This window comes from Dinoponera quadriceps, unplaced genomic scaffold (genome assembly GCF_001313825.1).
Source record: "Dinoponera quadriceps isolate SergipeBrazil2010 unplaced genomic scaffold, ASM131382v1 scaffold1115, whole genome shotgun sequence".
Lineage (NCBI taxonomy): Eukaryota > Metazoa > Arthropoda > Insecta > Hymenoptera > Formicidae > Dinoponera > Dinoponera quadriceps.
In genome coordinates this window covers 499,090-526,727 of record NW_014555233.1, presented here as the reverse complement: position 1 = coordinate 526,727, position 27,638 = coordinate 499,090, and the positions used below count along the sequence as shown (strand labels likewise).

Genomic DNA, 27,638 nt, shown 5'->3' with positions numbered 1-27,638 from the left:
ATAAACATATCTATGAAAAAAAATTTTTAATACTCGGTATTGCTTTGCTTTATAACATGATGGAATTACTATCAGCAAGAATGAACTGTGTGTATATAGCAAGAAGATAATTTATATAGTACATAGTACAAAGATTTTTAAGTTTCTGATACAATAAACTTTGCCATCACGCTGTATTTCTCGATTTATTTTCATTCCCTTATCTAATATAAAATTTTACAACTTTTGTTTGTCTTTCTTCGCTTGTTCCGCCAATGCTTCTAGTCGATCGTGCTCTGCAATCAAAGAATCTACTTCACTCGCTGGCAATATTCTCGTTTCTGTTTTACCGTTCTCACGCGTCAGTATCGCCATTTCCACTGTAAATAGACAAGAAAGATATTCAGTAACGTCACATATGTGTACATATAAACATCAAACTTTATATTGCAAACCACATACACACACACATATATATGATACATTTACCTTTTTCAGCAGAAAGTTTGTTCATATCTAATGTTTTAGAAAGCACCTTGATAGCGAGTGCCATCGCATCTTTCAAAGTAGTCTCTCCCTCTTTATATTCCTGCTTCAGAGACGACACTGCCGCCGCCGCATTATTCCCGATACAAGTTGCTTTCCAGCCACCATAGTTGCCACTAGGATCTGACTGATATAACTGATAACCATAGTGCTTATCCCATCCCATATATAAGATGGACACACCAAAGGGTCTCTTGCCACCGTATTGAGTATACGCCTGTTTAACGTCGCATAACCATGAGACTAGCTGCTCACAGGGTATAGCTTCACCATATTGGAGTAAGTATCTTTGCGCAATGAGACGTAACTCATTTGTTAAGACATTTGCGTCTGAAGTAATGCCAGCTACCGAACAGACTATATCATCGTTTAACTTGTAGATCTTCTCTGAGAAGAATACTTCGTCCAACAGCTTGTTGGTGTTCCGTTTCTCAGCTGCTAATAGAATACCATCGTTTGCTAATATACCTAAGCAGGTACCAGCATGGCTTATGGCTTCCATAGCATATTCGACTTGATAAAGTCTTCCTTCAGGTGAAAAGATTGTGGTACGTGTGTCATATCTACGCGCCTGCAAGATATAACAAATACGTATTGCATGTCAACTTAAAGTCTTTACTTTAATATGTATGAATAAACAACTATATATAAATCTAACTTGATAATTGTAAAAACGCTACGAAATCGAAAGTATTTTTATAAATTAAGGAGTATTCAGTACATTCATATATTTTATTAAATATGAAAATGGTGCAGCCGATACATTAAATTGATTATATATTACGAAAATAAATGTGTAGAATGGCACCAATTGTTATTAAGACATTAAAATATTTAAAAAATAGAGAAATATTAGGTTTCATGACAATGCATTTCTCCCATAACCTATAAATACAAAGGTGCAAATATAGCATCAAAGCTAGAAAATCTGGTATTAAATCATAGCAGACCTTATTGACTTACCATTTTGTAAAGAGCTTCACTTTGTTAAAATAATTTTCACTGATAACCAGAGAACACCGCTTGTCAGTCGATGACACCTCCGAAACTAGCGAAGTCTTGTTTTAATAAGCAAGCGCCATGAACGGCGCACACGCAATCTGCGAATCAGCGAAGAATGATTGGAAATGTCTTGTGCATGTCATGCTATTTTGAGTGTAGAATAATGTAGAACAGTGTAGATAGCACGACATTTCTAGGTTTTAAATTCATCTTTAGTACGGGTCGTCTTATTAGCTACGAAGCGTCAAAAGATGAATTGAAGACGATTTTAAATATAAGATTCGACTTTGAACATCGTCTTACCTCAACCTTTAGAACATGGCCTTACGTCAAGAGTCAAAAGATCGCTCTTTATTGGTTCATTCTTCTATCAGTAGTACACTCAACGACAAGTTAGGTGAATTTTAATCAAGTAGTACAACTCAATAACGAAACGAGCAAACTCCACTTTTAAAAGTAGGTTCCACATTTCACTGAAAGCCCGCAACGATCGTGGCCACGTCCACAACGTCCAATCGGTCGATTTGCCGAATTAACCAATGTGATTGGATATTGTAGACCACGTCCATACTCGCGATCATTAAGTGGAACGATTAAAAATTGACCAATCAGTATTACCGACCAATGAACTATTCTTCTATAATTCGACTGATTGTCAATTTCTTTCAGCTTGAAGGCTTATTACACTTCTTGTAGATCCGGACTTAAGTTGTTGCAGATAAAATGATCGTTTTTAATCATTCAAATTTCTCGGCCGAGTAGTTCACTGTTCATATCGCGGTTTTTCGTCATGGGAAGGAAATACGGATAATATTCTTGTACGAATTCAAACTTGGTCACAGTACGGCTGAAGAAACTTGTTTTTTTCTCTTGTTCGTAGAATGAATCTAGAATGTAGTGTTTGATTTTTATGACGTAAAAGGAACTAATCGGAGTTATTGATTGTGTTCCAATATTCACTGTCAATACTTATGTAGTTCATGTTGCGTATACTATAGATTTCTGGTATTGGCAATGAACATCGGAACGCAACCATTATAAAACCAAAGTTTCCCACTAATAATACACGAAATAAAAAATTTATTTCTTTATTTATATATCAAAAAATATATATGAAGTAATGCATATATATGACATACACTAAATCTACTTAAAATATCTAGATTGATTTAGTGTATTAGACAATTGGTCAATTGTCGAATTACCAAGATAACAAGATTGTATCAATCATGTCATACAGAAATAAATGAGGAGATTTTTAAAATAAATCATACTATTACCCTATCTTTTTCTTAACTTTAAGTATATGTGAACAAAAATGGATGCTTCTTAAATGATAACAGATAAAATAAAATTGAACGTATCTCGCAACTTAACTCATTAAATTTATATTGCAATCTCCTTACGCATTATAGAATTAAATAGATCTTATCCAATTTCACACGTTGACTTACCACGTTAATTCTCACGGATCTAAATTCAACTAAAGTTTTGAATACACAAATGAATTGAATACACAAATTTGAATATACAAAATTACGGCAAATACGAATTTCATAATACATATTTGTTAACAGACAGAAATAAGCATTTCATAATGTACATTTGTTAACTGATTGAAATACGCACTTCATATGAATTTTTTAATTTTTATTAACTCTCTATATTGACCAAATATTTAAATCATTAGGTGTAATTAATTAGACCAAATATTTAAATCATTAGGTGTAATTAATTACGCTTTATATATAAATTAATGACTTGGCACAATCATTGTGTCAGTCACCAATGATTCTCGTGGCAAAGTGAACGTGTTAAACATAGAATGATCAATTCTACATGGCGGTTTATAAGACTTATTTCTGATAGGAATATTTTTAAGCAAAAAAAGAAAATAAACTTATTTTATGAGATGTGTAACGTTATACATTCGAATGCTGATAAAAAAATACTCATGAAATTGTCTACGATTACTGTACGAAAAATCCTAATGGTGATAGAAGTCTTCCGGAGTTCGAAGTTTATGCAATTCGCTATCATCCTTTGAATTAAACGCATCGTTACCTTCACTCGTGTCGGTCGAACTCGGCGTATTTTTCTCGAACGAAGGCGCTCCTTGGAACATATTATGATTCTTCGAATACGCCAAACTCAGAGGTTCAGGAAAATTAGCAGCGCAACGCTTGTTCAAGGTTATAGACGACTGAGTGTTACAGCAAGTCTTCAACTGTTTGAGATCGTTCATCTCCTTAATTAACCGAGCATTTTGCTCTACAGTGGCGTTTTGAATATTTGTTAGATGATCCAGTCGATCGTTGAGTTTATATAATATGCTTCCGAATTTCGAATTTAAATTACTTTCCTCTTTTTCATCCGTGAGTTCCATTTTTTCCGTTTTGTCCATCAATATAGCTAATAACTTATCGGTAACTCTTTCATCCGAAGTACTCGTATTATAAGTATCTTCAGTATACTTATCTGATTCGATAACTTTCGAGTTATCAGCACCAAATATCTGACAAGACGCATCTACCTCGGTCACGTCTTTCAGATTCATTTTACTCCTTGATATTCCTCTTCCCCTCGCTTCCTTTCTTACCTCTATCTTTTCATTTTCACCGGTAAATGAGAGATTTTTTCCTCTTCCAATGATATCCTCAAACCAATTTCTCGTAGATGGGCCCGGAGAATTAAAAGACTTGTATGACTAAAATCAGAAGGAAAAATGAATATAAATTTACATTATTCATTTATAACTGGGCTCGTATGTATATGACGAATACAACATATTACCGTATCACTATTAGTCGCAGAAAGTTCCAATAGATTCTGCGTCAGGGTACTGTCCATTTTTGCACTATCTTTGGATTTTACATATTGACTTTCATTATCGGAAAATGTATTATCTATCAGATTATCATCAGGTTCATGGTCAGAAAGCAATTCATTGAACAATGTTTTCTGAAATGTATCACGAAATTCATTAGTTGTTGTTGATTTAAGTTGTGCGCTTTCAACAGAATCTTGTTTCTGTGCGTTTTTGTTGGAGGTTTGTTGGCTGATATTTGTGTCACTCAACCTGACCTGTGCGACACCATGTGGAGGACGCAATGGTATCTCTTGAAGCTATGGGTAAAGAAAAATATATCAATATAAATAGGAAAAGAAAAAAACTATCCAATTATAGCTTAATTAATCTTATAAAACCCACAAGTTGGTTACATTAATGCAATCCTAGTAAAAAAAATCCTAGTAAAAAAAAATGTTCACTGAAATATAAAATTAATATGTTTATTAAAATATGCATATCTTACTGTTTCTCTATGCAAAGGAATTTGCTTGACAGTGCTAGTTTCATTAAGGTTTGCAATACGATCTCGTTCGCTCAATCTAAATTTTATTCTTTCTGATTTTGTCATTCCAGTCACACACCGTATCACCTTTTTTGAGGCAGAATTTGCCCATGGATCATAAGATGGGACTTCTGGTGCCTATAAAACAAATTATATCAAAATCTGTCTATTCATATACTTTTTATAGTACGTTACAATGATAAATTTTTACTGTATTACTATACCTCGTCCCAATTTTCATTTGATTTGTATGTATCATCTTTGATAATAGATTCCTTGTCTATCTCTTCCTTAACAACATTAGTTTTTACCAAGGATGAAAGATTTGAACAAGATGTAAGATGATCCTATATTTCACAAATATGTTACAAAATTAATATCAGCCTGGGTAAAAACACAAAGAAATGTTCAAGTAATTTTCAAGTATATTCATATGATACTTTTTCTTAGCACTTGTAGACTATAACTGTGTAATATAGAAAGATGCTGAAAGTGCTCTGCACATAAATTAATACACACCTTTATATCATTAGGATCCATTATATGAATACCATTCAATGGGCACGTTACTTTGTTCGTTGCACCACTTTGTTTCTTACACTTCAACAAATGGGTCATTAACTTACATCGGCGAATACGATGTGATTTATTATATGGACAAGTAACTATGATGTCTTTCTCCATTATATACGTTGATTACGCACGACCTTTTGGTGGCTCTTCGCGTATACCAACTTTAACCGACTTCGCAGAGAGGAATTCAAACACTTTTTTACTGAGTAATCAAATGAATCAAATGAATAGTCTTTCCTGATCCTTACCGATCTGTATCCGAATTACAATGAACAAAGATTCAGTCAGCAGGACAATCGGTAGATGAATGATGTCAGTTTGATGTACGTACCTTCAAATTTCAGCTGAATATGCAAATAAGCAACGACTAAATTCGGTTGCGTTATTTCATTTATATACTCGATGTCGTAAACAAGAACGTTTTTTGCTGATGTGCCGAAACACGTTAGCTGCGTTCGGAAGACACGGCGATGAGGTTATTCAATGTCATTGGCCTAAATTTAGAGGTATAACGGTAAAATCCAATAATTACTGACTGACACACAGATCGCCTTGTTCACTGAACGCAATTCTTGAAGTTTTTTTTCTCAGACCGAAGTCCAATAATTGAAGATATAATTTCGCGCACTTTTTCAAAAGTGGATGCTGCGCCGTGCGAGAACATTCATGAACGATGTACCTACCCAAATGGATAAACGAGGGAGATAAAATCGTGAAAATTGATACGATAAAAAAACAACGTAATATTAATATCTTCATGCACTCTTTATTCACTCTTTATTTTTCCTTTGACTATAGTAACTTGAACTTTTTATACACTCTCATAGCCTAAGTACGTGTAAATACAACAACAGAAAAGTTAACGTATCGTAAAACTAATCGTATCTTTAAAAGAGTTTACAGGTTTTCGTATCCTACATTTTCATGGAATGATTACATATTTGTAGTTCATTGCAATCCCATCGACACCCTCAAGCAAGAATTCTGATTTCTCGTAAGTCCTATTAAATATCGCATTTTCTTTAATTATAAATCGCAAAAAGTACGATATTTTTTTTTCACACACTGCGGTAAAGCGACGACATATTGTATACACAAATTTGCGAATGATATAAGGTTTCATAATTATAAATTAATATCGATAAAAAAATCTATAACTTTCAACGGATGACATCACTTAATTATTACACCAGCAGTTGATTTGTAATTGGAATTATGCTGTTTCGTTTCTCAGTATAAATTATTTCTAAAATGTAAATTAGCTTTTGGTGCTAAGAAATATAATAATGACCATATATTAATGTATATATAGCTACAATTTTTTATCTAATAAGATCCTTCTAGCAGACAGGCAAAATTTTTAATTGATTAACATGGATTCAAGAATTTGTACATCTACATATACATGTTTGTATAAACACAATATAGTCTGCTCCGATCAAAGTTTCTTTTATGAATAATTCAAAAAAAATTTTGAAAAAATTACCGTAGAATATAAAGTTATAAACAGGTATATAACACATAAAATTATATATAAAATTTATATATATAATTCGGGGAAACAAACGATTTTTAATATGTACAATTCGTTTGTAGATCTTTACATCAGATCTGACTTCTTATTAAGGCATATAAATTTCGAGATTTTCGTTTTAAGAACGTGTTAAAAGAGGAAGTAATAATTCATTCAAATGCAACGTACACTTTTGTGAATAATGCAGACAAAAAAAAATATATATATATAAGATACGATACAGTGCAGTAGCATATAACCGAATACAAATAACTTGCGAATTATTGAGCTATATTGTATAAACTATCTAACGAAGATCTCTCAGTACTCATAAACACAGTCCTGCATGAGCTTAGGTAGATTTACGTTAGTGGAAGTCAGAAATCCAATTTACTGCCAACATATTCGTCCAACTGGATTAAGTATTCGTTAACGTGGCAAATTTCGTTAATTTTCAAATATGCAGTTAATAATCCCTATCTGTTAAGTTCATACAGGAATTCATTCGTTTTGAAATGCATCCGCCATCTCGCATGATTATTGCACAATTGGAAATTCAATAAACAATCGTAACGTATCCATGTATGATGCAATATTACAGTACTGTTTCGTCAGTAAATACTGGCGCAAAACATTACGTGTTAATTAACGGACAAGGCATTTAAAGGCATTTAAAAGTTCTGGTTGATTTTCCATTCAGCAGAAAATACGCATTTCGCTGTACCAATACACGGGTCTAATATACAGTATTGATATCTGTACACAGTTCGAGGAACTTTTCTTATACAATGTAATATCTTATGTACATAAATCTTCAAATATGTATGCTTGGACGTGTGTGATGCATGTAACGTTTTTTTAAAATTTAGGCACATCGAGAGCACACAACAATGATGTAAGTACATAAAAAGCCTTAGTTATAAGAGCACACACTTATAACTTTGTATACATATATATTTTTTCCTCAATATAATCAATAGCACAAACTAAACACAGCAGCGTTTTTTTTTATATGATTTCGTTAAATTATAGCGTAGTAGAACTTGAATATATGTAATATCTTTTATATGTGTGTGTGTACTATTCTATATTAGTGTGTGTGTGTGTGTACTATTTTATATTTTTTCTATATATATCATTGAGTTTAATCAACACTTTATATATACTATATATTCTATATCTTTTTAATCTAGAAATATTCTCTCTTATATATTTAATTATTATAATGTAACATTAACATATATTTCATTATATTTGATGTAGTTTGTACTACAGATTTCCAGATACCATTCATCTTCAAGAAACAAATGGAGGGTAACAACATTCATCGAAGATTAATTGTTAAAGGCATTCATGTGGAACTGTTTTATATAGAAAATCAAAGTTTTTTGTAAACAATTCATTGTATTAAATTTTATATTTTTGTAATTGCTCTGTGTGTATAGGATATACTTTCATTGTATAATTTTCTGTTGACATTTTTTTGAATTCCACTTGATATTATTTGGAAAAAGATGTATGCTACACTTTTACTTTATATTATGTACCTATATGAAAAAAAAATCTCTCTTTTTAAACATATCTAAATATATTTCAATGATATAAATCTTTGTGAGCTTCTGCATATGTTTAAATTTAATGTCGCAGTATTCGCAGATTTATCAAAAATGAACAATCCGTTCGCTAATAACAATTCATATTGTAAAATTTTCTGTATATATTTTATCGTCTTGCTACAATAGTGTAGTCATTGTACATATAGCGATTATGCATTTTCATCAGTGCAGTAAAATAAACGGTGCCGAATTATTATATTATTCATTATATGCAAAATATATATTAACTTTTATAGCAGTAATGAGGCAGTACGATTATACTTTAGATTTTGTTTAACATGATAGCAAAATTTCCATCATTTTTAATGGCAACAGTAANCTCTCAATCTCATTAATTTAAAAATAATTATATATTTTATGTAATATACTTTGTGTGTGTATGTGTATGATAACTAAGGCATAATTATGTACTTGTGTATAAACATGCTCAAGTGTACAAATATATATTCATTTTTTGTATGTATATATAATATTTATATGTATATATATAATAGATATATCTCTCTCTATATATATATTTTATATAATATATATAACACGATATACAACGAATACTGTTAGGTGTATTTTTAAGGCACTCGTGCGAATAGAATCTAAAACACTTGAAACAAAAAAGGAAAAAAAACAAAAGCTAAATTGTAGTAACAATCCATAAACTCATATATCTAATTGCTACATTTGGTTAAATTGGTCGAGAACTAGAACTGATTGAATGAAAACACTTTCACTCAGACGATTAAATCTTGTATGATAAATTAGAAATTAGTGTGAAACGATTGTCGAATACAATCGATAAACCCTGTATTAATATAACGTTTCATTATAGCCTCTTAACAAGTTATATCATCTATTCTAACCCCGTTTTAAAGCTAGGAACTAGTGCTTTAAGGAATTATTTTATCCCCGACACACGTCTTCACACTCTAGTTAAAACGTACAGTGCAAAGTTTCTCACAATTGTTATCTCTCGCTATCGATATATTCAGATATAACTAAATATATCTGTATACGTGTATATTCAGCTTTTAAATTAAGTGCGAGACACGCGAAAAGGAGAGGCTAAAAGTATCACCGTAATAATAATAATATGCAAAATCTGCGTCAACGGAGATTTTGAGGTTGTTGCATGCGGAGCATCACTATCCAGTGCTTGAACACTGTGCACATCACGAAATGTAATATGTATGTTTAAATTTTTTAGGTGGTTTTGTACAAAGAAATCATATTGCAGATTGAGATTGGCGTCTCTCAAAGTGCTCACATTCGGAATTTCTCTAATATTAATATCACGTGTGTTTGCCTCCGCATTATGGCAACATATACACTCATCATCAATGAATGCCTAATATAGCGCTGGATGTAGCTCCTCTTCGTCAATATTCTATAACGCACACCACAGCTTTCGCATTAACAACTATAGCATGGGCCATGAGACATCGTTTATTTTGCGTAGTAACAATGTAGTTTCAATAAATATAGCAACGACAACAATAACACAATAAAAGTAAGCTTTAATCGTTTAACGTGTTACTCATGGATATTTTCAATGAATGTGTGCGTGTGTAAAACTCACTTGTCGTGAGACACATGACTTCATATCATTACACACACACACACATACATCTGAAATAACACCGATAAAATATTAAAAGTGCTGTAAATAAAATTTGTTAAACAATAGTAACTTTAAAAGAAACTATGAAAATAATAAAACACCAGCCACTTCAAGTGTATTTAACAGCAACACATAGTGAAGATATAGATCGATAGTTTTATACATAAATTTCAAACAGCTATGTGTTAAATAAACTTTATACTACGCAAGATAAATCACCTTAATATCTCACAGCACGGATTTTTTCGTACATATGTATAATATAGGAATGTTTCATTATCTTTTTTTTTTGTACAATGTCTCTATTATCATCACAGACAACAATAGAGGCACGGTCATACGCATTTTTATACCATTTTAACCGTATACACATTCTTCAAACATGACGTCGATATACATATCTTTCTTTCTTCCTTTTCGAAAACTGGAATGACGAATATAATTTTATGTATATCCATGTACATGCATATATGCGTATGTATACACACACATATATAAATGCGTATGTTGTATGTATATTTATATATATAAGTCTCTTCAGATTCTTTCAATATAAATAAAAATTCGCAGTGAGCACATTCAGCGGTTGAATCACTCGTAAACTTTGTACAAATGAAAAAAGATCCGAGTCTTTGAAGGGTGTAAATAATCTATAACGTGTACTACAGCTTTGTCTCAAGTCTTTGGCTAAACATCTAATTGCAATCTAGGATTGTCTTTCGGGTAACTTTCTGTTAATGATGACCCACATCAGTTGACTTAGCTAATTCAGCGGGCTCCGTGAAGCGTTCGTTATCTAACAGTTAAAGTTACGATGCCGACGCCATTAACAGTAGCAGCTGTGAGCTGCGTACCGATCTAGCTGAGAATACAAAATATATTCGTATCATCCTTGAGTTATCGGTTGCGGATGATGCTCGTAGGAGAGACTGCACTGTAAGCCATAATTATGATCACAGTAATTGTATACGCATAGCCCGGGTAACTTACATGCGATTATTTGTCAACGTCATTCTGCTTCTTCGGACTCTGCTCGGTATGGTCGAAACTTTTTGTGACATCCTGAGGAAAGAGAACACAATCGTTTTATCACGCTCGAATATCCGTGTAAATATTCATTTCCGTGTTGCAACGCAACGTACGTTGCGTGCATTGTCATACATTAATTAGCAATACTAATGGCGGAATGCAAAGTAATAACAGGGACACGTCACGGTCGTCAAGAATTCCACCAGGCGGAAGGAAAACAAAAAAAGGGGAGAAATAGAAGGACAAGGCGACCCACCTGCACCGCGATTTGCAAGGGCGTTAATTCACCCACGGCGCAATCGTTTCGCACGACATTCGCCGGCACTAGCCTGGGGCAAGGATTGCCCGTGAAGAGCATGAACAGTGTATGGATGCTTCTGCGTTGCGTTAGTTCTATATGACGATGCTGATAGCCGGCCAAGTGGCGTCGGTGCCGCGACGAAGTGGGAAACCACCTCTCGCATAAATTACAGTACCGTCTGTGCTTTATTGTCGCCTACGATAACACGAAAATGAGATAACAGGCTAAAAGTATCCGGGAGTTACCCGGAGGGAGACACACCGAAGAGACCGTCTCACCTTCTCGTGATAAGCCAACTGAGTGACGAAATCGGCGATGGACATCTCGCTCTTCTTATGGACGTCCTTCATGTCGACCTTGTCCGACGTAATGACTTTGTCGTTGTTCGCCAGCTTGGACGCGTCTCCGCTATCCTGATTCGTTATCACCGGCGGCGACCTGGAGCTCTCTCTGTCGAAGCCAGAGTCCAAGTTCACGACGACCGCGGGCTCCAGTATCGGCATGTTGTCCTCCTTGGGCTTGGCTTCCTTGCTCCTACGATCCGTGGCTCTCGATATCTTGGGAATTTTGTAGGACGACATCTTGCCGTCCTCCTCCTTCCGCGGTGACTGAGGCACGGTGTCTTTTTGGTCCCCTGGGTTCTTCTTCCTCTTCTCGCTCAAGTTTATCACGCGTGGCGGCTCCTCGCGCGACGCGGCCGCTTGGCTGAATCGCTTGAACGCCTTCAACGATATCGTGGTGCATTCGCGCGCCTCCTCCGTCGCCCGCCCTTTGGTATCCGCACCGGTTTGCCGAAGCTCTTCGTCCCTCTCGTCGGCCGGTCTCTTGTTCACGTTCGACACGCTTTTGCTCGATTTGGAATGTTTCTTGTCAGACTCTTCGGCGTTAGCTATACTCTCAGTCTTATTGGGCCTGCTGGCTACGGCCGCAGAGCCCGTCTGAGGCGCGACGGCGCCGCGACAACCTTGAAGAGCGTCACTTGACTTAGGATGCGTCTCTGAGAGACTTTTGAGATCAAAACTCGAGTTCTGTTCCTTCTCCGCGAATGTCTTTGGCTTCGCGCCGCTCTCACATCTCGAGAGGCACTTCTTCAAGGTCTCCTTGGCCGCCAAGACTTCCTTTATCAGGGAGTCGTTGCAGCAGAATTTCTTCTCCCTCCGCGCTGTCTGCGAGTCCGTTCGCTCTTCACCGCACGGGAAGGTCGGAGGGATCTCTTCGACCTCGACCTTCGCGCGTTCACCTCTCGCGGACGAGTTCTTGTCGCGATGCAGAAGCTCGGGTTTGCTGTAACAACTTACCTTCGAGGCCTGATTGCCGCATTCCTCAGTGGACGCGTGACGAGAACTGTAACAGCCGACAGGCTTGAGCCTCGACATGGATACATCCAGCAGGTCGATGTTGCTGTTGTCCGTGATCTCTAGCTCCAGCTCGAACTGAGTTGGAATGGCATCCGCCGGATACAACTGCTCGCTGTCGCCGTCATCGATGACGTGGCCCTCCAGCTCGCCGCGGCTGTCGTCAGGCGAAGCCGGCAAGATCTCTATAGTCGTTTGGCTCTCGTCCGAAGACTCGATCTTGATGACGGCGTTGCTGTCCATCTCGAAATTGTTCGAAATGCCCTCCTTCAGCGAAATCGCGTCGTCCTGCAGAGTGCACTCGATATCCATATCGTTGGATCCCAGTCGCTCTTTCATCGCGACTTGATCGCCGTCCTTGCACGGGAGAGGACCGTCCTCATTCCTCTGCTCCTTTTCCGTTCGCTCTTCGATCTCTTCAGAGAACACTCTGCTCAAGCCGGGCGACTTCACGAAGCAGTTTTCCGCCTTGGACGTCGCCTTCAACTCCTTCAGCGCGGTCTTGAAGTCCGTGGTGCTGGAATGCTTCGGGGAAGTCTTCCGCTCGAGCTTCGTCGAGTCTTCTTCGGTCTTCGCTACTTTCTCTCGCCTGACATCATCGTCGGCCCTGCACTGGTCGCGTTGAGAGGTGACCTTCTCGGAAGCGGATCTTCCGACGGCCGATTGGTCCTTCTCGACAACTTTTTTCTCGACTGGGTCAACGCTCGCCTCCGTTCGCGAGTTATTATCGCGGGAGCGCGATCTACGCTTGTCGTTTTTCCGCCGCTCGTCGGTCGACTTCCCGTGACCTCCGGAGGACGCGCTCTTCTTCGGCGTGGAGCACGAGCTCCTGCCGCCCTCGGCGTCCTTGGAAACGCAGTCGTAATCCGACATCCTCCTCTGCTTGCACCTGATCGGGTGCAGGTCGGACGTCGAGTTCGACCTGGACAACTTGTGGAGGTTGTGCCTCTTCCTCCACCGGCAGTCGTCCCGGCGACTGGCGAATATTTTGTCTATGATTCGGAGTGACACGGGGGTCAAGGAAGAGGAGGACTTGAGATCCTTCGCCATGCTGTCCAGGATTCGGTAGCGCTCCAGCTTGACTTCCGGCTGCCACTTGGCGCTCTTCGCGATTACGCTCCTGCCGCTTTTGCTCAGCTCGCACTTGAACTCCGCGCTGGCCGATGTCCTCTTGATAATGACCTTCGGTATCTTCTCCGAGATGCACATCATGGCGTTCCTCTTAACCTCGCACTCCGCCGCGGCGGTGCGCGCCGAGTCGCTGCTGCTGCGCCGCGTGCAGTGTCCCACGTTGCCGTCGCGGCCCGATCTTTTGTACCTCTTCGCCGACACGTCCGAGTGGCTCGAGCTGTGCCTCTTCCGCACCACTTCCGGGGACGACGATCTGTTCCTCTCCTGCTTCCTCAGCTTCAACACGGGTATCTTCTCCTTGTACCTCTCCAGGCTCCCGGAAGACTCCTGAGGAGTCGCGCTGTTGAAGATCGAGTTGTCCGACGACTCGGACCTCGGCGAGTTCTTTATCTTCACCTTCGGGATCGTCTTCTTCAAGTTCCTGCGTTTCATGCCCAGCTCACCGGTCTCCTCGGCCATCACGATCTTGTTGGCGTGCTTCTCGTCCAGCTTGATCTTCATTTTAGGTATCTTGTAGCTGGCCGGACTCTGCAGGGAGCTCTCGGAGTTGTTCTCGTACAGCTCCTCGTGCGCCGCAATCACGGTCCGTTCGAGAACGTCCATGAACGTTCGGACGCTCGTCTGAGTGGACGCTTCGTCGGGCACGGCCTCGATGGACGGCGTGCCCGGCCGAGATCTCGCGTTCCTGATGATCATCTTGGGTATCTTCGGCTGACAATTCGGTCTCGAGGCGGACTTGCCGATACTGTTGTCCGCGGAGGAAGAGGGACTCACCTTGGTGACGCACTTCGAGCTGGTCTCGGTCTTCTTGATGACGAGCTTCGGGACGATCTTCGTGTTGGCGTTGCAATCCGTCGCGCTCAGGTACGCTACTTTCTCATAACTACTGGAAGAAACTGGATTCTGCTCCTTCTGCTGCTCCTCGTCCTCCTGGCACGGCGTCGCTTCGATCTTCCGGAGCAACGGCGGTGACGCCGGCAACAGCGGCGGCGGTGGCAACGGCGGCGACACCGGCAACGGCGGCGACGTCAGCAACGGCGGCGTCGCCGTCGGCACGGCGATCGGCTCGTCCGCCTTGTTCATTACCTCGGCTGGCAGTTCCAAGAGCCGCGGCTCCTTCATCGCGGACCTCGACAGAGACAAGTTGTCCAGCAGCGAGTTGTCTTCGCTGCGCAGCGAATTTGCCGCGGCTGCGAAGTCGATCGACGACTCGTCGATGCCGCACAGACGGTTCACGGCGTCCTCCTGAATCTGGCTGGTCTCCCACTCCATCGGCACCATGCTGTCGTCCTCGGTGAAGCCGTGCTCGGTGATCTGCATCAGGGCGCACCGGGCCTCCCCGTAGATCCCGCAATCGGACGAGTCGATGCACAGCAACTTGGAGTCGATCATGCTGTCGTGGTCCTTGACGGTCTCCCTCGTCTCGGGTTCTTCGCACTGCCTCTGGTCGGCCTGGATGATGCTTTTGATGACCGTGAACTCCGAGATGTTCTGCTCGCGCTTTTCATTCGCGAATATGTCGCAGACGTCCTCCTCCTGCACCAATGGCTGCAAGCCCAACGTGGCGGCTGGCTCGAACAACGCGGGCACACCGCAGTCGTCCACCTCGTCGATTCCTGGCTCCTTCGGCGGGCTCCCGATTGATCGTTCGTTGTCCCGCGGCTTTCGAGACTTCCGCTCGTCGTCGTTCTCTTCGCCGAGCGACGCAGCCGCGACATCGGCTGGGTCTCGAGAAGCGAGAGTTTCCTCCTCCCTACACACGGTGGGATTTTCCTTGTCGTTCCTGTCGTCCCGTTCGCTCGTTTCATCGTTGAAGTAGATCTCGGCCGCGACGCTCGCTTCCGCGGCAGGAGGAACGTCTTCCTCATCCCGGCGATCGGCCGGAGCCGATCTCGAGACCTCCTGACGCGCAACAACCTCGTCGGTGGAGCCCGGATCGGTCTTCGCGGAGTCCTCGATCTCGCCGGCTCCTCGTTCGTCGTCCGCAGCGGACACGGCTGGCTCCTCCACCGTCTCTGCGCACTTCCGCTCGTCCGGCAGACCGTCGCGATCTGCGCTCGATTCCAACTGGCTGGTGACCTCGGCAGAGTTCTCGTCCGAAGCTTCCTTCACGACCGCATCCCCCTCGGCGCTGGACCGGTCTTCGTTCGAGGGAAGGCATGATTGATTATCGGCCACCGAGGGTTCCGCGAGTGTTGAGTCTCGGACGAGGCTCGCAGGGCACTCGTCTTTCTCTGGAGCGTGAACCTCATCGTCCACGGGAGCTACGGGAGAACAGGGCGGTACCTCATCGGCGGGCACAGTCGAGGCGATATCGACCTGGTCGAACTGCGAACGCTGCTCCTTCGCGTATTCATCGCGTAACAACGCATCGTGCGCGCTCGGCGATTTCTCACGAACGTTGCCCGTTGTTGACGACAACACGCAGCTCCGATCATCATTTGTATTCACCCGGTCGTTACACGCGACGGTGTCCGATTGCTCGCAGCGCGAATCGTCGTGCCGTGTCGAGTGCAAATCGTCGCTGGCGTAGCCGCTCGTGCGGCCCAACGTTGGCGACTCGCTCGCCGTGTCGCAGTTGTCATTACTCGCCTTGTGATCGCCGTGATCACCGCCGAGGGATACCTGCCCCGTGTGCAGGAACGGGAAAGCGGACTCCAGGCACTTTTGCTTGGCGAAGATCTCGCTGAAGTTGAGCTCCTTGCGATTACCGCTGTTCCTCCGGTCGATGTGGGAAGAGTACGACTTGACCGACTCCATGGTCTCCTCCCAGCAGAGCGCCCTCGGCTCTAGGAATGCATTCGGGTCGAACATGGAGCTCGCGTTGTTGCAGCCTTTCTCATAGTCGAGATTCTCAGCGAGCGCCTTCGTCCTGCAGTGCTTGATATTCGGCCCAGGCTCGTCGTCCGGGTTGCACTGCTTCTCGAGGAAGCCCAGGTCCACGACGCTCTTCTTGCCGGTTTCCTTGCCCTCCTGCTGATCGCCCTTGCCCGTGTACAAATTGTCCGCGTTGTCGTTGAAGAACTCGAGATGCAGCGCGTTCCGGCTGTTCTTCGCGTGATGGGTGTTCTTGTTCGGCAGGTAATCCACGTGCTTCGGCACGAACTGCGGCTTGACGTCGGCAGGATCGACTTCTCGCTTCCTAACCGCGACGGAGTCGCGGTTTCTCTTGAACACTTTCCGCAACTTTGAGCAATTGTAATAGTCGAACGACGGGGACTTCGCGAAATACGGCTCGCGGGTGTAGCCCTCCTTCGTGCGAGCCTCCATGAGCAACTCGTGGTATGTGAAGCGCGGATTGGGACTGTAAGTGATCTTCCCGTCCTTCGTGGTGTACACGGGCACCGTGTTCATGTTCTCCAGTTCGTCCGCATTGAAGAAGATCGGGTTCATGTAGACGCTGGCGGCATCGTACAGGTCCAGGTTGTTGAATCTACCGTCGTCCCTCTTCGGCCGCTTCCACCTGTCGGTGCGCTTGTCGTCGGCGTCCGTGTTCTCGTTCGGGGCGACGTCGAAGTGATCGTAGTCGAAATGCGTGGAATTATTGCCGTAAGCGGCGCTCTGCAAGTCAGGATCCGCTGCGCCCGAAGAGGTCGACGCACCCGCGTTTAATTTGGAACCGACACTGTCCTGCGGATTTCTCGCGTTCCTGCACAGGAAAGCGGTCGTTGCTTCTTGGTGATCTTTCTTTTGCGTATTGGCGCCCCTCGACGTCGAGCCGGTGTGTAGTGGATTATCCGAAGAGGCTTTCGATTCCTCGCTGTTAGGCGGAAAGTTGGCGGAGGCGATTTTTCGAGCTTGGTCCGCCTCTTGATGCACGCTTCTCCGTCTGATCGGTGCGTGTTCCGTTTTCGAAATCTCCGGGACATTCGGTGCCGATTCAGTTTCGACATTGACATTATCTGAAAAAACATGATCTCGTAACATCGTCCTGATGGGTGAGAATAATTATCGTAATATTATGTTATCATGAGATCTCACATAATTATGGATATTTATTCATTCATGAACAGGTTGAGAAAAGAGAGAGAGAGAGAGAGAGAGAGNNGGGGGGGGGGGGAAGAAGGAGAGACCGTCAGACATCGGTGACTAGCGTTACTATTATCGCCATGTCTCATTGATTTACTTATAAAATGTATAAACTGCGTACAACAAATTAAATTAAGTAGACAGCAAATGAAATGGGCTAATAAATATATGCATCGTGAATTACATTTAATTACCGCATCCTTGGTGACTTATGTTTAAATTAAGCATTGAAATATTCAATGGAAATCAACATGGCGATCAATATATTAACAGAAAAAAATATTTTTTTAGAAGAAGGAAAAAAATACGCGATAAATAGAAAAAAAAGGACAGAAATATACATGTGTACAAACATAAAATAAAATAATAGAGAGTACAATATGATAAAATAACAATACAATATAGGAGCAGTTTAACTGTCAAAAATAGTGAGAAAAGTGAGTTTCACTCTTCAAAAAGTAAGAAAATAGTGAGTCGGTTTTTAAAAAAGAAACTAAAAAATAAGGTTCTTCTAAATGATTTGTCAAAATTAAAATTGCTTATCTATTATACCACTCTTTTAAAAGATTCAAAACACTGACTGTATATTAAAAGCCAATAAAGAGCAAAATTTTAATTTTAATGAACAAAAAAGTTATATGATATGTAGAACTTACGATTTATTGCGAATTCAGTCTTAAATACATATTCAGGTAGAATAAAATTCTTAAAAAAGAAAAAAAATTAAATCTTCGTGTTTTCCAAACTAATTTTATTCCAAGTTTCCAAGCTAAATTTATCAGGAGTGCCATTTTACGCATATATTCTTTAATTTCCACGTATACCATAATATATTTTGGCATACGATTTCTCATTTCTGACGATTTCTCATTTCTGACACATTTAATAAAATAAAATAAAAAAACAATACTTGAGCCCAGTTAAGCTACTTTGCAATATATTTCCAGGATGTTGGAACAATCGAGATTTTTTCGTCAAACAAAAATAAAGAAATTTTTTTAGAAATAAAAAACATTGAATTTATGGGTTTCCGTTGAAAATAAGCTAATTAATTAACTTCTTAACGATGATATTCAATAATATCCAATAAGAAAAAAAACACAGGTATGATTTTGATGGTCATTTTCTTGGGTTTGTTTGTTAAGAACTTGTTTTGGTTTGGTGGACAAACAATAATAATATGGACAAACACGGACAAAACGATTCGATTACATAATTTGAAGAACACAGTCAAGTATACTCCTGACAGGCATTGTCTATTTTTCTGAAAAGCCTGATAAAAATAACTTGAGGCTCCTGTGTTCTTACTTTGGCTGTCCTTGTTTAATGATGTCAGAAGTGAGAAATCGTACGTCAAAATATATTACAGTAGACGTGAAAATAAAAGAATATATGCATAAAATAACACTCATGATAGATTCAGTATATTTATAAAAATGTCCGGACTTTCCTTTAATCTGAACAATAAATAGCCGTAAAATTAACGTTACAGAAATCACAAGAAAAGATAAGTTAAAAACGTAAATTGTATGTTACATTAATTTTCGGCTATTTATTGATTGTTCAGGTTAAAGGAAAGCGTCCGGGTAACAACAGTTTTACAAATATGCTAAATTTATCACGAGTGCCATTTTACGCATATATTCTTTAATTTCCACGTATACCATAATATATTTTGGCATACGATTTCTCATTTCTGACGCTTCATCAAACAAGGTGCCAAAGTGAGGACATAGGAGCTTTAAAAATAAAATCACATTTCTTCACTTTACGAACATTGCGTCGTCGAAGTCGTTGCTATTTTTTATTTTTTTGGAAAATTTTGTTTTGCTTAACCCTTTGAGTGCTATGGACGCATATATGCGTTTAGCTTGATTGATGATTGTTTTGAGATTTACCACACCATAATGAACTTTTGATTTTAGTGGATTTGAAATTTAATGTTAAATTAATGTATTATTCAAGTAGTTACGCTTTGCGTATTCAATCGACAGAGTTTACATTAGTGAAAAAAATTATTCCGTCTCCATCGAAACCGTTAGGCGCGTGCCATCCACGCGGATTGCTTGTGCTGGAAATATTCAACACTAAAAGGTCAAAGAAGCATAAACATGATTTCTTGCTATCGATATCTTTAAAAGACTCAGCTCAAGTATGAAAAGAGTAAAAAAGTTAATCAATTTTTTTTTAAATAAGAAAAATGAGAAGTTAAATAAGCAAGGAAAAGTGAGGAAAGTGAGTCGATTCCATGCTTACAATAACAGTTACATTTATACAGAAAATTAAATAGTTTATAATTGAAGATTGTAATAATTTTTCTTTTTCCTTCTTCATTTCTTTATTTCCATTATCTCATTTTCTTTTTGTTTCTTTCTCCCTTCTTATCATTTTTTTTTCTTCCTTTCTCACCTTAATTCGTTATTGACATCTTTATTTTTTCTCTTTTCTATTCACTTACGCATCCTCATCAACATTATTATCATTATCACTACAATCTCCATCACTAATATCATTGTCAATATTATCATTGTCATTATAATTCTTACTTCACGCCGTAGCACTGCGTTAACTATGCAATTATAATTTTTTTCCTTTTTATTCGTTAGTTATATAAATACATATATACATATACACGAGTATATACTTATGTATATACACACCGGCAGTGTACTACTGCAATTTATATCACATGTCAAGCATGTCAAAGTTTTTAAGTGTTATATGTCAGACATATCAAGGAATAAACTATTTATCTATCTATCTAATTATCAGCTATGATCGTTATAAATACATACCTTTGACCTCGTATACGTTATTCATTATTTTTCGTTCCGACGACAAGCTTCTCCTTTTTTTCGAGCTAAACGCGTCGGGCGTCTCGTCGTTCGTCACGCTTTCCTTGCACGTGCTAATCGCGGACTTATACTTCGTCGTCTTCGCGTTGTCCTGCTCGGACTTGCGCACGAGATCGTCGTGCGCGGAATCCGTCGAAACGGACGGCGACCTGTCGCGCGGATCCACCGCTTGGTCGCAGATCATCTTCTTGTCGCATTCCCTGAGATTCGCCGAGCCCGACGACCTGGCTCCGCTCGATATCGAGCTGGTCAAGTGGCCGATCGTCTCGGCTACGGCGTTCTTGATGTTCTCGTGCAGCAGCTTCTCCGTCGTGTTCCGTTCCGTGCACGACACATTGATCTCGATCTTGATCGCGTCCAAGGCACCGCTGTTCTTCGCCTCCTCCCTCAGGTCCTTCTGATGATCGTTGTCCTTGAGTTTCAGATTGACGTTCGTCACTTGAATCGCGAAGTCGGGGTTGACGTTCTTGTTCACGAAGGTCTTCAGTATCGCGTGCTTCCTGTCCTGCTCCTCGGACGGAAGCTTGAAGCTCGCGTCCTTCGGGCAGAGTTGCTTGTCGCTCAACAATGACACGGCTCGTTCGTCGCAGGTCGCCGGAGTGTGACACCTCTTGCCGCTGTTGTGATCGCCGGCGACTTCCTGCTGAGTATCATTGCTCTTACTTAGAGTTTCCGCGACACCGGCCGGCTTGTACTTTATCCTTCTATATTCTTTCAAGAGCCGCAGTCTCTCTCGGTTCTCATCGACGGTCTTACTCGTCGTGGCTACAGTCATCGGCGTTGTCATCGTAGTCTTCGGCTCGTTGCGCGCCACGTCGGTCACTTTAAGATCCTCGACGGCGCGAGACTTGACTCTATGTTCCATCGCTTCGTGAGTATGCTTGTTGTGATGTACGATCGCCTCGCTACGCTTCTCCGCAGTGTTTTCGCACCTTTTGCCGTGAGAGTCCACGTGATCGCCCGAACTTGACCTCCGACGATTGGCGTGTCGGCCCACGTGTCGAGAGCTCCGCGAGTCTCTCGCGTCGATCTTCGATGATGTTCTATTAATACCGTGACTCTCCGCCGGTGGATTTCCTTCCAAGAATTTGTCGGTCGCCTCGCTTCTCCTTAACTTATCGTTACCTAAGATAGAATGCTTTGTACTATGTGATGCAGATGGGCTACTTCTTACGATCTTGCTCGGACAGCCATCTTCCACCGGCCTCGAGCCCTTCGCGTCACTTGTCAGTGACGAATCGGTCGCGCTCGTTACCGTCTGATGAGCCGACTCCGGGGTGCGTTTTCTCTTGTTGAGCATCGATTTACCCTCGCTCCTCGTCATCTTCAGCAAGCGCGCTTCGTACGAACCGACGTAGTTGGCATCGTCTTGCGGTGGAGCGTCGTCGCGCCGATCCGAGTCGGTCGCGATATTCCGCAAGGCCTTGTCCAGTTCCTCCGTTGATTCATTATACCGAGCTTCCACGCTCGATTCCGCAAGGGTTCGTAATTTTTTCTGAACTTCCCGCGCATCGTTCCCCGCGGCAGCCTGAGATTTGCTCGCGCGCCGGCCGACCGTTAAATTTTTATCATCTCTCGCCGGCCTGTTTTGCATACCCGTTGACACGATCTTTAATTCATACTCGCCTGAGGTCAAAGTCATGCACATGCCAGTCATCTCCGCACTCGCGGTTTCACCGTCCAAAGGGAACGTTTTCGCGCCACGTGTCAAGGTGTTATTTCCGCTCGGGCTTCCGCGATCCCTGTTATCGCCTTTCATGCCCACCGTAGACTCATTTTTATCGATGCCTGCAGAAAATTCAAATGCGTTGAGAACGCTGTCGCGACGGCGCGTGTTATTGCTTCCGTCGCCATCAAAATGACTTTCTGATTGGTATCGGTTCTCCAATGAGTCAGCTAATTTGCTCTTTACCGCGCCGGCAGCCTCGTCGTTCAAGTGATCGTACGGCTCTCCGCGCATCGGCGACTGCGTGAAGCTAATTATAGGGCTGTTCTGCACTACTTCGATCGGATTCGTCGGAATCGTGAGATCCTCGACACGCTCCGACGACTCCTCGCTGTCCGAGTGGGTCGGGGTGTTGAGGGTGGTGGAGATCGGGGTGCACTCGGACGTGGGTAGATCCGGCAGACTGATGTCGTCCGGATTGTGAGATTCCTCGCTCGTGAAACTGCTCTGCTTCTTCAGGTTGATATCATCGGCGGAGTCCAAGTTGTCTTTCGCGGGCGTGGGCAAGGCCTCTTGGTGGTCGTCGACCACCCGCGTCGATGTCTGCGACGTGCTCTCGACTGTTTTCGGTGGCGAGTTCTCGACAATGTAATTCTCCTTGCTCAGCTTCTCCAGGTCTACGTTGTACTTGATGGCGGCCGGCGAATCGCCGGCGTCGCTTTTCTTGAACTTGTCGGCCTCGAGAGCTATCGCGCTCGCCTCGACTTCCGCGCCCTCGTGGAAGAACGACACCTCCTGCCTCTCCAGGGTCTCGGTGACCTGGCCGTTAGTCACCTGCAAGATGCTACCTATCTCTAGATTGTCGACTATGTGTATCGTCGGCACCTCGTCGGGCCCGTTGCTGATGCACTGTATGATGCTTCCCGGCTGCACGATGCTCTCCTTCGCGACCTCGACGACCTCCTTGCACGCGTCTTTCGCGACCTCAACGTTCTTCGGGGTGGAGTACGATATCGTGAGGCAGTCCTGCGCGGACACCGTATCGCTCTTCTCCTGGTTCTCCTCCGGCTTGGAGGCCTCCAAACCTTCCAACGTCTTCGCCGTGATATTCACGTTTTCATAGCCCACGACCACCACCGGCGTCGAGTTGCTCAGGACGACGTTCTGCATGTTGGAACTCGCGCCGTCCTCGTCCTCGGACTCGTCCCAATTGGCCAGGAACTGCCGGACGTCGAGCTCCGGCTTGTCCGCGAACTCCTTCGAGATCTTTTGCTGTATAGCGGTGTCACCGCCGGGGCTGCCGTTCAGGTTGTTGAAGTTCTCGTTCCCAGTCTTCCGCTGCACCTCGAACTGCACGTTCGGCTCGAGGCTCTTCTGCACGGGATACCGATTCTGCTTCTGCAGACCGTCCGGGCAGAGTGCGGCCGCGTGAACGTCGTGCGTCTGTTGCTGCTGAGGCAGAACCAACTGTTCCTGGCTCTTCTGGACACTCGCCATATCGGGAATACCGTTGCCCTCCGGCTTGCTCTGCTTGTCCGAGCCGTCGACCGGCGCCTGCGGGTTCAACACCTGCTGCACCCGCGGAAAAGCCTCGGGCATGTAGCTGGAGTTGATCAGCACGCCGTTCTGGTCGAACTGCAGGTTTATAGGCGGCACAGAGGCGGCGGTGTTGACGGAGGTCGACGCGGCTACGCACGGCGTCTGCTGCATCTGCCCCTGATACGTGACGGTCTGCTGCAGCTTCAACAATTCCCGATACTTCACGAGACACTCCTTGTACCGCGGATGGGACTGGTAGCCCGGCACCCTCGCCTCGAGCTCCCTCAGCTGATTCTCCATCGAGAAGCGTTGCATCGCTATCTTCTGCTGGTACATCTGGTAGCGAGAATGAGACGGAGGATGCATGTTCGACATCGGCATTCTGTTCACCATGGGCACGTTGTCGGCGGCAACCTTCTGGCAGTCGTGCGCGCTCTCCGTTGGCAGGTTCCGCGGGTATTGCGCGGGATTGAAGTAGGTGTTCTGCGCGGACGGCATCATGCTCGCGTTCACGCTCGTGGACGGCATGCTGTTGGACATGATATCGCCGCTCTGGTACGGCACTTGTTGCTGCTTGCTGTTGTACTTCTGCTGGGCCATGAAGCCCTGCTCCTGATGCTTCACCATCCCCTGACTCGGCATATTCATATTGCTCACTTTGGAGTATTCCTTAACGTTGTAAGGGTATTTCTGGTACTCGCCCGTGTAGTTGTAGTTCTGCATGGGATAGTTCTGCAGCATGCCCGAGGTAGGCGGGTAGCTGCGCGAGAGCAGACGGTCCTTGCGGTACTTGTAGTCGGGGAAGTTCCTCCGGTGGTCTGTATTGGTGGAGGGCGCGTTAGGCACGATGGACGGCGGCGGCATGACCTCCTTGCCGTCGAAGTTGTCCTTCCTGAAGTTGAAATCGTTGCCGAACCGCCGGGTGTCCGTCTGGTAGCCGGACGCGCGGATGTTCTCGCGGTAGGTCGTGCTGTTCTGGTAGGAACAGTACTTCTCCCATTGCTGGTAACTTATGCTGGGGTCGGGGTTACAGCACATCCCCTTACAGGAGACGAAGGACGACGGGCCCGCTCGGCTGGCGGGGTGTGAATTCACATTGGTGTTGCGTGGTCCTACAGAACCATGCTGATGCGGAGCATTCATGTTCATCACATTTGGTCCGTTCAGGTGGGAGATAGGCCCGTTCAAAGGCACCTGATTATTCCTATAACCTAACTCTTCGTTCAAGCCGCCTATCGCGGTGTTCCTCGGGTCCATCGGACCGTTCAGATTGTCCACCATGGGATTTCGCGTATTCGAAGGCCCGTAGTGGCCAATGCAGTTCTGCATTTGCACCATCGACGCCAGGGGCGTGTTGTCGGCGGCATTGTGGCCGTGCGAGATGTTGCCGGGCAGGTGCGGCTGGTAATGCCTCGGATTGTAAGCGGGGTCGTTCTGGTGCTTCTCATGTCCCTCCGTATTGAGGTTCAGGCCGTGGTTCAGCTGTGTCGGGCTGATGCTGGAGATGAAAGGCAGGTGTCCCGAATTGACATTTTGAGCAGTAGACGTCACTTCGTTTATTCCTGATTGCGGCGGGTTATACTGATGCCAATCTGGCATATTTCCACTGTAGTTCATTGTACATTGTTTTGCTAAGGATTTTATTGTAATTACATTATTCTCTCTCCTTATACACAGAGATCGCCCGGTAAGCTAGTCAAGAGCAGGAGAACCTGGTAAGAAGAGAGATGAAATATCGTTAAGTCACGCGCTCAGTGTCGTCCGTGTAAAAACGTTGAGAAGGGAGTGAGAAAAAATAAACAACTACCGATTAGCTTGAAACACTAGAGATAAGTCTTCACGAAGCTTTATTCGCTCCTCGTGCAACGAACTTCAAAACACCCGCGTTTCCCTTCAGCATATCATTACGGCAGTCGACGCGTTGCAACTCGATCGATCCGACAACAATCGCGACAAAAATACGGGATATGCGTATGGAATTTTTTACGCAAATATGAGGGTGACCTAAATATCTACCAGTTGACACTCTCGGTATTGAATATCGTATTCATCGATATAACCGTATATTCTCATTGTATGCAAATGATTCCGCGACGAAAGTACGCATAGAACGCGCATCGTTCCAAAACAGGAAACAACACACGCGGAGACGCCGACGAGATCGCCGTCAACAACAATGCGAAACACTCTCGGCCACGGCACTGAGCTCAGGGCTGACAGATGACACCATATTTATCGGAGCCATTGTTACGGTTAAGCCTACGTCGACGCGTCGGTGTTTACCTTCGCTCTCGCGCAGCGGTAATAACGGCCGAACGCTGTCAGCGTTGTACCGCGCACGGTAACGCCGTGTAATTTATACACGCGCCTCCGCGTCGTGTCGCGCACACACGGTGAAAACGCACCTTGCTACGCATCACCATTGAAACCTTGAAAGTTTTGCTCGAGTGACACGGGGTAGCATCGCGAGCTCGCGACGACGTTGACGGTCCGCGACCGACCGCGCGTATGTTCGCGATCGAGAGGGCTTCGTCGGACGACGTTTGACTTCATCGCAGAGATCGGTGTCGCGGCCGAATATGCGTATCTCACGCCTTGTCTCTTACCTGCACTTTAACATCGCTCACTCGCACACGCCATATTGGACACGACTGCTCGCTCCAACAAAAATATCACGCGCCCTCTGCTGTGAAAGCAAGCGCTCCGTCTTGCGTACCGTTTAAAGGCCCAGACGTATCTGCGTATTTACGTAAGCGCGCGCACGGAAAAAAACGACCAATCGCGTTTGACGCGACGCTCACGCGTCGGGAGTTTTTTACATCGCGTGCGTGATTGGTCCATTTTTTCCACGGACGTTCACGGGCACTTGTGTCAGTCCAGTTGAACACCTTAACGGTCGCGTATAAACGTATAAGCACGCGCGCGTGTGCGTGACCCGATATACACTGAGCGTGTGTGTGTGTGTGAGCATGTGCGTCGCACGTTAGCACCTGGTCGCACGTGTGTGTGCGTGCGACTTGTAAAAATGCGACGCTAATCGCCTTACGTTTTGCTTAATATAGTCGTGTTATATATCCTGTTGAACGGTTGTTGCAGGTTCCGTTACAACGAGACTGTCATGTATGGAGAACAATTTACGTTATAATATTCACGTTTCGACGTTTAAACAAAATTCCTCATTAATACGTACATGTAACGGAATTTTGTTGTAATAAAATCGCTTTTCCTCGAATGATGATAGCTTGACAAAGTTTTTTTTTACGTAATTATTCATTTACTGTACCTAATTACCAAAGAGAGAAAGAGAGAGATCAACTAATAACTGATATAAATCTTATAAGGCATTTCCTTTCTTCTCTTTACAAAATGATAAGATTGAACGCACGCATATGCTAAGACAAATTCAATTATTTCCTGTTATACAAGTAAATGAACGTATTTAACTCTTCGCACTCGTAATTTATAATTCGTTTATTACAGAGATACACGCAAATTGTTATATATGTATCATTTACGCTGATATATTAAAACTTGAT

The 27,638-nt window shown here is 43.3% G+C and overlaps 3 protein-coding genes across 5 annotated transcripts; all 3 read right to left on the bottom strand.

The window, feature by feature from the left end:
• Positions 1–92: 92 nt before the first annotated feature.
• Positions 93–1,765, bottom strand: LOC106743672 (proteasome subunit alpha type-4). Its single transcript, XM_014617743.1, has 3 exons — positions 1,489–1,765; positions 469–1,096; positions 93–359 (listed from the first exon to the last, which is right to left on the bottom strand). The coding sequence occupies exons 1-3, from the start codon at positions 1,489–1,491 to the stop codon at positions 217–219; spliced, it is 774 nt and encodes a 257-aa protein (XP_014473229.1). The 5' UTR covers positions 1,492–1,765; the 3' UTR covers positions 93–216.
• Positions 1,766–2,656: 891 nt separating this feature from the next.
• LOC106743603 lies at positions 2,657–6,052 on the bottom strand. 2 transcript variants are annotated; one of them, XM_014617602.1, is made up of 6 exons: positions 5,785–6,052; positions 5,400–5,705; positions 5,105–5,227; positions 4,842–5,018; positions 4,321–4,653; positions 2,657–4,234 (listed from the first exon to the last, which is right to left on the bottom strand). In XM_014617602.1, exons 2-6 carry the CDS (start codon positions 5,562–5,564, stop codon positions 3,515–3,517), a joined length of 1,518 nt encoding a protein of 505 aa, XP_014473088.1. In that variant the 5' UTR covers positions 5,565–5,705; positions 5,785–6,052; the 3' UTR covers positions 2,657–3,514. The 2 variants fall into 2 exon arrangements, with proteins under 2 accessions (XP_014473088.1, XP_014473089.1); XM_014617603.1 differs by having other exon boundaries at positions 5,400–5,655.
• Positions 6,053–10,709: 4,657 nt separating this feature from the next.
• Positions 10,710–26,846, bottom strand: LOC106743641. Of its 2 annotated transcripts, XM_014617678.1 has the most exons (5): positions 26,709–26,846; positions 20,838–25,814; positions 11,806–17,915; positions 11,483–11,722; positions 10,710–11,259 (listed from the first exon to the last, which is right to left on the bottom strand). In XM_014617678.1, the coding sequence occupies exons 2-5, from the start codon at positions 25,717–25,719 to the stop codon at positions 11,194–11,196; spliced, it is 11,298 nt and encodes a 3,765-aa protein (XP_014473164.1). In that variant the 5' UTR covers positions 25,720–25,814; positions 26,709–26,846; the 3' UTR covers positions 10,710–11,193. The 2 variants fall into 2 exon arrangements, with proteins under 2 accessions (XP_014473164.1, XP_014473165.1); XM_014617679.1 differs by lacking the exon at positions 26,709–26,846 and having other exon boundaries at positions 20,838–26,278.
• Positions 26,847–27,638: the final 792 nt, after the last annotated feature.